Source organism: Sus scrofa, chromosome 2, assembly GCF_054392235.1.
Source record: "Sus scrofa isolate SSC_HxYL_T2T_F1_AM1 chromosome 2, Sscrofa_HxYL_maternal_Yorkshire_Landrace_v2.0, whole genome shotgun sequence".
Taxonomy (NCBI): domain Eukaryota; kingdom Metazoa; phylum Chordata; class Mammalia; order Artiodactyla; family Suidae; genus Sus; species Sus scrofa.
The window spans coordinates 81,407,858-81,418,680 of record NC_139384.1 but is presented as its reverse complement, the minus strand read 5'-3'; the positions used below and the strand labels follow the sequence as shown (position 1 = coordinate 81,418,680).

At 53.1% G+C, this 10,823-nt stretch overlaps 1 protein-coding gene and 1 long non-coding RNA gene across 3 annotated transcripts; one reads left to right on the top strand and one right to left on the bottom strand.

The window, feature by feature from the left end:
- The first annotated feature begins 287 nt into the window (after window positions 1–287).
- On the top strand, window positions 288–5,794 carry LOC146405507 (uncharacterized). Its single transcript, XR_014837665.1, has 2 exons — window positions 288–1,059; window positions 1,945–5,794. It is a non-coding gene; the product is annotated as an uncharacterized LOC146405507 (long non-coding RNA).
- On the bottom strand, window positions 2,532–7,103 carry CD320 (CD320 molecule). Of its 2 annotated transcripts, XM_085013098.1 has the most exons (6): window positions 6,934–7,103; window positions 5,855–6,023; window positions 4,143–4,268; window positions 3,529–3,753; window positions 3,115–3,249; window positions 2,532–2,977 (listed from the first exon to the last, which is right to left on the bottom strand). In XM_085013098.1, the coding sequence occupies exons 2-6, from the start codon at window positions 6,021–6,023 to the stop codon at window positions 2,838–2,840; spliced, it is 795 nt and encodes a 264-aa protein (XP_084869224.1). In that variant the 5' UTR covers window positions 6,934–7,103; the 3' UTR covers window positions 2,532–2,837. The 2 variants fall into 2 exon arrangements, with proteins under 2 accessions (XP_084869224.1, XP_020940796.2); XM_021085137.2 differs by lacking the exon at window positions 5,855–6,023.
- Between the last annotated feature and the right edge of the window lie 3,720 nt (window positions 7,104–10,823).

The window sequence follows — 10,823 nt, the reverse complement described above, 5'->3', positions numbered from 1 at the left end:
CACTGAGCAAGGCCAGATCAAACGTGCATCCTCATGGATGCCAGTCAGATTCGTTTCCGATGAGCCAGGATGGGAACTCCACTTTCTGTATTCTTGATGCCCTGGCATCTGAGGCCTCGCTGACCAGGGACAACCAGTCCCTCCAGGGATTAGCTAGTTCCTGGAGATGACAAACAACTCACCAGAGAGTGTGGCTCACCAATACAAACCACCCAGTCCAGAGCCACTGTATTCCTGTCCTCATCACTCCCAGGGCCAGTGCAGTGTAAGTGCCTGAAATTAAGCTCTTTTTTTTTTTTTTTTTTTTTTGGCCATACCCAGCCAAGACATGCAGAAGTTCCCAGGCCAGGGATCGAACCCTTGCCACAAGAGTGGCCCGAGCCATAGCAGTGTAAACGCCAGATCTTTAACCTGTTGAACCACAAAGGAACTCCCTGAAGTTAAGCTTTTGATTTTTGGTGTCCATGAATAAACACATCGCCAGCTGCACCACAAAGCCACTAGCAACCCAACCTACCTGGTTAGTAGGTGCCTCTACCCACGAAGGTCTCCCTTTCAGAGACCCTGGGTAACCTGGATAACTGACCCCCCTTGAGTGACACCCCACCCCCTTTCCCTGCCAGAGTCCACATTCTGCCTCTTTTCTTTCTTTTTTGTCTGCCCCTCAGCCTATGGAACTCTCCGGCCAGGGATCAGATCCCAGCTACAGCTACGACCCACGCTGGAGCCCTAACCCTCTGTGTGGGGCCAGGGATCGAACCCACAGCCCAGAGCTCCAGAGATGCCACCAATCCCATTGCCCCACAGGGGGAACTCCCTCATTCCTGAATTTTTGCTGCGAGTTCACCAAGAGAGTGAACTCAGGCCTCCCACCTGCGGACCCTACTAAAGACAGAGCCCCAGGCCATCTCTCTCACTACAGGATCTTGCCAGTGGCCCTAAGGCAGCGGGGAGGGGGAGACTGTCAAGTACCTTCCAGGACCTGTGAGTAACAAATCTTGTTCCTCAAAGTTCCCTGATGGCTTTTCCCAAAGTGTGACTTTAAGAACCACAAAGGGAGTTCCCGTTGTGGCGCAGTGGTTAACGAATCTGACTAGGAACCATGAGGTGGCAGGTTCGATCCCTGGCCTTGCTCAGTGGGTTAAGGATCCGGTGTTACCGTGACCTGTGGTGTAGGTTGCAGACTCGGCTTGGATCCCGTGTTGCTGTGGCTCTGTTGCTGTAGGCTGGTGGCTATAGTTCCAATTAGACCCCTAGCCTGGGAACCTCTATATGCCACGGGAGCGGCCCTAGAAAAGGCAAAAAGACAAAAAAAAAAAAAAAAAAAAAAAAAAGACCCACAAGGGCTGGGCCAGCCCCCTCACGGGCTCTGGTTAGGGAAATGTTCAGCAGGGGCCTTGCCACAAGTACGAACATAGGTGAGGGCCCCAGGCCTTGCTCTCTGATGGTGACGCTAAGATGTACACAATAGTCGGTGCCCTCGGAAATTATTCAAACTCGCCAATTGCCAGCCTGTTTACACTGCCTCACCCGTTCCTTCTGGTGGAAACAATAAAAGCTCCTGCCCACATTGTTCCCTCCTGCCTCTGCCTCCTGATTCACTCTGGTGATTTCCCATGTGGCTCCACATGGCCTGTTATGACCCCTTTACTTGGCACCTGTAACAAACTGTCTTTATTTTTTTTTTTTGTCTTTTTGCTATTTCTTTGGGCCGCTCCTGCAGCATATGGAGGTTCCCAGGCTAGGGGTCCAATCGGAGCTGTAGCCACGGGCCTACGCCAGAGCCACAGCAACGTGGGATCCGAGCCGCGTCTGCAACCTACACCACAGCTCACGGCAACGCTGGATCGTTAACCCACTGAGCAAGGGCAGGGACTGAACCCGCAACCTCATGGTTCCTAGTCGGATTTGTTAACCACTGCGCCACGACGGGAACTCCTGCAGTTCAATTCTTAACTCACTATGCCCCAGCGGGAACTCCACAAAGTGCCTTTTCAATAGCAGTCACCTGATCTGTTGACCTGAGTAACAATAAAGCCTAGTTTTTTCTTTTCTTTTCTTTTTTCTTCTTTTGGGGGGCCATGCCTGTGGCAGGCCAAGGTTCCCAGGCCAGGGATCAAACCTGTTCCACAACAGCAAGTGACAAGGCCAGATTCTTCACCACTGGGCCACCAGGGAACTCCTAATAAAACCTACAGGTGGAAACAGGGTTGAGAGCAACCTGGAACCATCTCAAAGAGAAGCCAGGAAAGAGGGGGGTCCCCCAGCCCAGGACTCTGGGAGGCACTGCCCAAGGTCTGTTCCTCTTTGCAGAAGGTTGCAGAGAATGTGGACTGACCTGCCACCCTGGCCCCACTGTCCCCTGTTCTGGATCCCAGGAAGTCAGGGGTAGAGTGGCTGAGTGGGTGCCCTGGGCTGGGTCCCAGACTCCCACGCTGTATAGGCTACATGCTCCCTTACAGAGGAGGGGCTGCAGCAGAGCCCCCAGGCTGCCCAGAGGCAGAAGGAAACAGAGGCCCAGAGGCAGGACAGAGGATGTGAAAGCAACTTTAATCACCACCCTCAGGCAGGGGCTGCAGTAGTATCTGAGCAGCGGGGTTACCCTGGGAGTGACCTGGGGCCAGCCCCTCGGTTCCAGCTCTGGCACGTTTCCCATCCAGGTTCCTGGCATCCAGGGGAGGGTCCCAGCCTCCAGGGCCCCATCTTCAGGAGCTCAGGTACTCAGTGCTGCTGTGTAGAAGAATCCAGGTCTGGGGGCTACTGTGCCCACAGTCATGTGCATGTCCCCATACCTGCCATACTCAGGGACCATGCGATGTGACAGCAATGGCTCATCCTCAGAGCACCGAGGCCGTCTTCTCTGACTGCAGAGACCCCTTTAGGGCCACCAGCAGCCCCAGCGGGGACAGGCGTCCCTGGGCACAGAATCGTGACAACACGAAGAAGATGGTGATGGCCAGACCTACACTGAGCACCACTGTGGGGGATAGAGACAGGAGTGGGTAAGGGGGTGGCAGGAGATCCCACACCCACCAGGATCCTAACACCCTGCAAAGGGGGGTCTGCAGCCTGTCTGCTCCCAGCCCCAGGCGTGGGACGGCCTGTTCATCTTACCAGCAGCTGCGATAACCCCATAAGCACTTCGGTTTCCAGACTGAACTGAGTCCTGGTCGTCGACAGAGGTGACTGTGGCATTGCCCACAGGGGTTCCCATGGACGTGGCACCCCCTTCCTGGACAGTCTTGGTTCCTGCAAGAAGTCCAGGCATTCAGTAGCTGGGGAGGGGGCACCTGGGGCGGGGAAGGATGAAGGATGGTCCCAGTGCCAGGGGTGTCCTTGTGGCTCCCCTCCATCCCAGACTGAGTGAGGCTGCTCAGCACTGCTGCTGGAGTACCCTCGTGCAGCCCCCCGGGCAGACCCACGTGTCCACACCCTCAGCCTCATCATATACACCTCATCATATACAAGGTGAGGTGTCAGGCATCCTTGTCTACCCACCAACCCTTGCCACCCCCCACTAGCACACACCACAGCCAAGCTCATCGCTGTAGTCCGAACAGTCTGGGTGACCATCACAGAGCCACGTGATTGGGATACAGGAATTCTCCGGCAGGCAGTAAACCTCCCCCTCCTGGCAGGGCTGGTGCCGGCAGTTCTCATTAACACCTTCAGGGCAGTCATGGATGCTGTCACAAGGGCAGGGTCTGCCAATGGGTGGCGGGCACTGCCCATCCTGGGTGCATGGCTCAATACCTGGGGTACAAAGTCAGTCAGGTCCCAAACACCCACCCAAGAGGGCCCAGGTACTCCCCAACGCCCAGCCCCTGTAAGCCCCACCTTCCAAAAGCAATTGACCATATAAGGCCCACCCCTCCTACAGGCCCCACCCCATGCTTCTATTAGCTCCACCTTCCAAGGACTCACCTCCTGGCAAGCCCTTCCTCCCAAGACGGCACTAACTCCACCTAACTACAAACCCACTCCTTAACCCAAAGACCCAGACCAGTGTCCTTGCAGGCCTCCCCGCCACTCTCAGGCCCAATTCAGCGAGCCCAGCCCCAAAGCCACACCCCTCCTACAAGCATCTCCTCCATATGGCCCCTCCCCCATTGCAAGCCCTGCCCCCAGGCTGTGGCCCTCACCGCATTCCACCTCATCACTGCCATCAGGGCAATCCTTGTCAACATCGCAGCGCCATTTGAGGGGCACACAGAGACCACTGGTCCGGCACTGGAAATTGGTGGGCGCGCACGAGCCTGCACTGGGGCCTAAGAGATGCACACAGGTGAGGCCTGGGAGGTCTGGAGCACATTGGGATGTACACTGGTGGTCACCCTCTGCTAAGTATGTACTGGGTGTCAGGCCTGAACAGTTCGCAGCCTCGCCAAGAGCCTGACTGAGGAGATTCTACTGCCATGGCCCTTCTACAGAAGATGCTTAGAGATGTGAGGCCCGAGGCTATAAGCTAGTGGCAGAGTCAGGGTTCAAACCCTGGTCTCAATGACCCCAGAGTCTTTACCTGGTTCCACATGGCCAGATGGTCTCCCTAGGAGTCTTTTCAAGCTCCACGGTTAAACAGACTGGGGAAGGGGCCTACGCAGGCCCACGGTCAGGGTCAGAAGGGCCCATTATGTGCCAGCTGCTCACCAAAGGGGGAAACTGTGGCCTTAGATAGAGGACCTGCTTAGTCACCTCTAACTTCCTCCCAAACCTGGCCACTTTCCCCCATCCCGAATGTGCCCCCTCCTCCCCAGATTCCCCACCCCCATCTCCATGCAGACACCAGAGACCTCTCAGAGTCCCACCATTCGGTCACTAATCCCTTGCTTCCCCTTTGCTCAAAACTGTCCCTTGGTCCCCTGACCTTCTCACAACCAAATCTTCCATCCTTTGTGTCACTTGCAACACCTGGCCAGCCTTGAACCCTTCCTGGATCTCGCCTCCTCCCACGTTCCTCCTCCTCATCAAGCTCCCTCTGACCTGGCCTCCTTGCTGCCTCTGTAAGGGGCCTGGTTTGTTTCCACCAGAATTTTCCCCCATGCTATTCCTGGGTCCAGTACCCCCTTTCCTCCCTCTTCCCTGCACCTTATGATTTCCTCCTCAGATTTCACGTCTCAGCTTATTTCCTGGGAGGGGTCTCACGCTTCAGACCCCTGTAGCTTGGCCTCCCACTTAGAACAATGGTCCTTGAACTGGTACCCTTGTAGACGGGACACTTAGTGGTGGTCAGGGCCATGACTTTTGACGGTAAGCCTGGGGCCATGTCTAATGATAAGTGGACACAGATCACACAACAGTCTGGGCTGAGTCCAGCTGACACCCGAGCCTTCCTGGACACCCAGCAGAAGGAGCACAGAAGGGCCTGGAAGCTGGGCCAGCAGCCGAGAGTCTGAGGGACAGAGGAAGGGAGTGGCTTTTATGGCTTCCCCCTGGGTACAACAGGGTGGGTGGCAGAAAACTGGCATGGACCCAGCCTAGCCCCCCTCCATTTGATCCTGGTCATTTGACCCTTCAACCTTTTTTTTTTTCCCATTTTTTAGAGCCACACCCACAGCACATGGAAGTTCCCAGGCTAGGGGTCAAGTTGGAGCTACAACTACTGGCCTACACCACAACCACAGCAATGCAGGATCCAAGCCACATCTGCAACCTACACAGCAGCTTGAGGCAACGCCAGTTCCTTAACCTTCTGTGCGAGGCCAGGGATTGAACCAGAGTCCTCATAGGTACTAACCTGCTGAGCCACAACAGGAACTCTGACCCTTCCACCTTTACTCATGGGGGCCTGTGTCTCCAAGCCCCCCGCCCCTCACAGCCAGCCCTTCTGCAGGCCAGCCTCCAGGCCTTACTGTACCTGTGGGCCACACAGGCCCTGAGCTCTGTGGAGTGACCTGGAGCCGACTTCCTTCCCTGCCCATGGGAGTCTGGCAGCCTATGGGTGCAGGCAGCTTCCTTGCCAGGCCTAGCCACTCCGCGTGGCAACCCCTGACCTCCTTCCCTGACCTGCTGGACTGTGTGTCCATCTGTAAATCAGGAAGCAGAGCAGACCCGACCGCATGGGAATGCAGTTTGGAGCAAGGAGGGATTGGCCCTCCCAGCCTCAGTTTCCTCACCTGTAAAAGGGGCATGCTAGGAGTCCCTACCTCAGCACGCTGAAGAGAAGACACTGCTTGTGTGTAGAGTTTGGTACTTGGTTAATATGAGTCCTGATCATTGAAAGAATCAGGAACATTTAGCCTCAGATGGGAGCTTTGGACTGAGATAGAGAACCAGAAAAGATAGGATCCCATGGAGAAGCGGGTGTGTGAATCTGAGTTCACAGATGAAAATCAGGGGCACATGTGAGCACAGGGTGGTCACATTAACCTGCCCGGTTGCCTCTGGGAATCTCCGAGAGGGCGACCAACTTAAGCCAGGGTGAACGTGCCAAAGACCTGGGGTCGCAGGGAGGGAGGGAGACTTTTCTTTCTCTAAGACTGGAGAAGGAAAATGCAGAGACTGCGAGGGCAGGAGACTGTCGCTGAGGAAATTCAGCCATATGGCCCCGGGCCGCTGGGGTCAGGGTGTGGAAGGTGAAGCTACAGCAGGAGGCGCCAGGTTGGAGTCTGACAACCAGAGCCTGCAACAAACTTTCCTGCCCAAGCTGGGGTGAAGGGTGTCTTGAAGGTGACAATGGAGCACGACCAGCATAGCAGGTATAGGGTATAAGCGGGAACGAAACAGGATAGTCAAAGACAGGCAGAGCAACCCAGGCGGAGGGTCCCGCATTGGGGAAGGCGCCCCTAGAGCCACGTGCGCGGGGGGGCGGGGGGGGCGGGGGGAGTGCCTCGGAGAGATATGCGGCGGAGCCAATGGTGAGGCGCTGCTGGCGGACGGGGGCGGATCTAGGGCTGCCTGAGTGGAGGGCGCGTGGGCTACACTGAGATCACTCACCTGGGTCCTCCGTCAAGGACCTGGTTGGGGTCGAGGTCGGGGTGGCTTCCAGGCCGAGCCCGAAGGCAAGCAGCAGCCGCAGCGCCAAACCCAGGGCCGCTGTACGCAACGCTCTGCCCGGCGCCATCAAACCACCTAACACATCACCCAGCCCAGCGCCCGGCTCTGGCAGAGCGTAGCCTGAGGGATCTTTCTTATCCCCCGTACGCTTGCGCACAGGCCTGGGGGCGGGGCCCACGGCCACTTGCTATGATTACCGTAAATGTCCGAATACGAGGAGATATTCGATTTGAGACTTCCACTTTTCACATTGACGAGGTATATCGAAAGATATGGTGAAATTAAAAACTTCTGGAGATGCATGCGAACTTACATCGACAAGTATTGTTTACTTACAATATTTAAGGTTCTATATCCATCCTATACCAAATGTTTCTGTCTGATTACCCTATTTAATATGGCAGACACTCCCCTCAGGCACGCCTCATCCCCACCCTCCTCCTGCTTCTTTTGTTTTATATTATTATTACTATTATTACTATTGTTATTATTGTTATTATTTTTCTTTTTAGGGCCGCACCTACAGCATAGGTAGCTTCCCAGGCTAGGGGTAGAATAGGAGCTACAGCTGCTGGCCTATGCCACAGCCACAGCCACACAGGATCGGAGCACTTCAGCTCAAGCGAATGCGAGATCCTTAACCCACTGAGCCAGGGAGTGAACCCACAACCTTATGGTTAGTAGTCGGATTTGTTTCTGCTGCACCACAATGGGAACTCCTCCTATTTTTGTCCACCAACTTACTAAGTATTTTATTTACTTTGGTTTGTTGTCTGATTCCCTACTAGAACGGTGAGGCCCAGGAGGGCAGGAATGCTGTGTATTGTATCCTCAGTGCCTAAAACAGCTTGACACATACAAGGCCCTTAAATATTTGATGAATAAATGAATAAAATGTGGGTGCTTGGCTTTCTTCCTGAGTCCTCTGTCCTTGCACCTGGATGTTCTCACCAATGCTCACCACCTCATAATGTTACCAAAAGTGGGATCCAGCTATTTTGGAGGCCAGCAACCAGGTGGGGGAAAGGGGCAAGAACTAGTGTCCAAAGGCCAAATTCCCCCACTGACAATCAGTGGGCAAGACCTTTTAAAGCAGTGTTTCAAGGGTGTATAGGCAGAGGGAGGGAGCTACAGGTAGAAACAATAGTTAGCTCTGACAGTCATCTTAAAATTGGTCATGAAGTGGTCAGCATCATTGAATTAAATACAGTTACCCTTCAGTTCTAGGGTTGGTTTGTTTCCTTTTTTTCTTTTGGCCACATATGAGGCATGTGGAAGTTCCTGGGCCTGGATGGAACCCTCGGCAAGCAATGACCCAAGCCACTGCAGTGACAATGCCGGAGACTTAATCTACTGTGCCACAAGTTCCCATTTCTCCTAAAGCCAATTCTTGGCATCTTGGCAGCCTATGTTTTGTTTTTTTGTTTTTTTTGTTTGTTTGTTTTTTGTCTTTTTGCTATTTCTTTGGGCATATGGAGGTTCCCAGGCTAGGGGTCCAATCGGAGCTGTAGCCGCCAGCCTACGCCAGAGCCACAGCAACGTGGGATCCGAGCCGCGTCTGCAACCTACACCACAGCTCACGGCAACGCCGGATCGTTAACCCACTGAGCAAGGGCAGGGACCGAACCCGCAACCTCATGGTTCCTAGTCGGATTCGTCAACCACTGCGCCACGACAGGTACTCCCTTGGCAGCCTATGTTATGGCTACAGTCTGGTCATCATGCAAACTTCTTTCACCTGGTGGGGGTTTTAGTAGCCACAAAACAGCTCAAAGGATATGGTTCAAAATATGATCTCTAAGCCCTTGAGGAGAAACTAAAGGCCTTTGACTTTATTTAATGACTAAAGTATTATTATTTGGTCTTTGTTTTCCTTTGCTTCTGCATTTTCTCACTTCTCTGATTAAACTTATTCTTTGGGAATTCCCACTGTGATTCAGCAGGTTAAGAACCTGACTAGTATCCATGAGGATGCAGGTTCGATCCCTGTCCTCGCTCAGTTGAGCTATGGTGTAGATCACAGACACAGCTCAGATCCTTAATTGCTGTGGCTGTGGTATAGGCCAGCATCTGCAGCTCTGATTTGACCCCTGGCCTGGGAACGTCCACATGCCCCGGGTGTGGCCCTAAAAATAAAAGCAAAAAAAAAAAAAAACAAAAAACCAAATAAAGTTATTCTCTGGCTAAAGGGTTTCTACAGATAAAAGATGAGAGGAGGTGTTCCTGTCTCGGCACAGCAGAAACGAATCCGACTAGGAACCTACGAGGTTGCGGGTTCAATCCCTGGCCTCGCTCAGTGGGTTAAGGATCTGGCGTTGAGGTGAGCTGTGGTATAGGTCAGCAGTTGAGCTCTGATTGGACCCCCCAGCCTGGGAACCTCCATATGCTGTGGGTGCAGCCTTAAAAAGCACCCCCTCCAAAAAAAAGGTGAGAGGAGAAGATGGGGGTAGGGGAGAAGGATCATAAGGCCCTGCTCCCTTTAAATAATTCTCATAGACTACTCATAGGGAGGTGAGTCTTACACTTTACTTTAGGAACAAGTAAAACAAAAGCAGCCTGGGTTTTCTCTTCTCCCGTGCTCACCCCTTAGGCACATAAAATACAATTTCTGCAGGGTTTTCCATGCAATTGGCTGCTCTGTATTTTGTTGTTTTTGCCATTGCACAACATGGCATGCTTTCTATTCGAAAATGTTGGCGATTACAGCTGCTTTTGTTATACACACACACACACACACACACACACACACACACACACACAGGTATTCATGATAATCTCCAGTTCTCCAGGAGAAATTGGGTAAGAGGCAAAAGTGCCCTGGTGCAAAGGCAGATGGAAACAGCAGCAAATACAACTGCCTGCAGGAGGGGAGGGGAGGGAAAGGGAAGGAGAGGAGGCTGCTTGGTGAGGTTGGCACCTGAGGTTAAGGGAGGAAAGTTGAAGAAGCTGTAGATTTACATAGCAGCTGACAGTGTGTAGCAGACTCACCAGCAGCTGGGTTCAGAGCCAGCTCTGTGAGCCTGAAAGAGTACTTGGTCTTGCCACACCTTGGTTCTTCTGTCCAGGGCAAAAGGGTTTAACAACGGCTAGGACTTCACAGGATTGCTCTGGGAAAGAGCTGAAATCACAGCTATAATGCATGGCACACAGGAAGAGCTCAGGAGATGTCAGATGTCTTTCCTTCTGCACTTCAGTGTCAAATTTCAAGCCTGTGTCATAAAACTTTTGGGGGATTAGGTGGGGGAGAGCTTATAAACAACAAACATTTATTTTCTCACAGTCCTGGAAACTAGGAAGTCCAAGATCATGATGCCAGCAGATGTGGTGTCTGGTGAGGACCCACTTGGAGTCCCCTTTGTGGCTCTGACATAGTGTCTGTGAGGATGTGAGTTTGATCCCTGGCCTTGCTCAATGGGTTGCAAATCCAGCGTTGCTACAGCTTGTGTTAGATGTGGACCAGATCTGGTGGTGACCATGGTGTAGGCCGGCAGCTGTACCTCTGATCTGACCCTTAGCCCGAGAACTTCCATATGCCACAGGTGTGGCTGTAAAAAGGAAAAGATAAAAAAGGAACTGATTCCTCATTGACAACCATCATTTCACTGCAACTTCACTTGCCAGAAGGGGGCTGGGTCGTAACACTTGATTCAGGAATTTTTTTTTTTTTGGCTTTTCAGGGCCCCACCCCAGCATATGGAAGTTCCTAGGCTAGAGGTTGAATCAGAGCTACAGCTGCTGACCCATACCACAGCTCACTGCAACACCCAATCCTTAACCCACCAAGTGGGGCCAGGGATCACACCTACATCCTCATGGACACTAATAGCGTT

Excerpts from the sequence above, each read along its gene's own strand:
- CD320 (XM_085013098.1), bottom strand. The coding sequence starts at position 6,023 with ATGGACACACAGTCCAGCAGGTCAGGGAAGGAGGTCAGGGGTTGCCAC. Across the intron at positions 4,269-5,854 it reads AGGGCCTGTGTGGCCCACAG|GCCCCAGTGCAGGCTCGTGC; the intron begins GTACAGTAAGGC and ends TGCATCTCTTAG. Across the intron at positions 3,754-4,142 it reads CAGTGATGAGGTGGAATGCG|GTATTGAGCCATGCACCCAG; the intron begins GTGAGGGCCACA and ends TTTGTACCCCAG.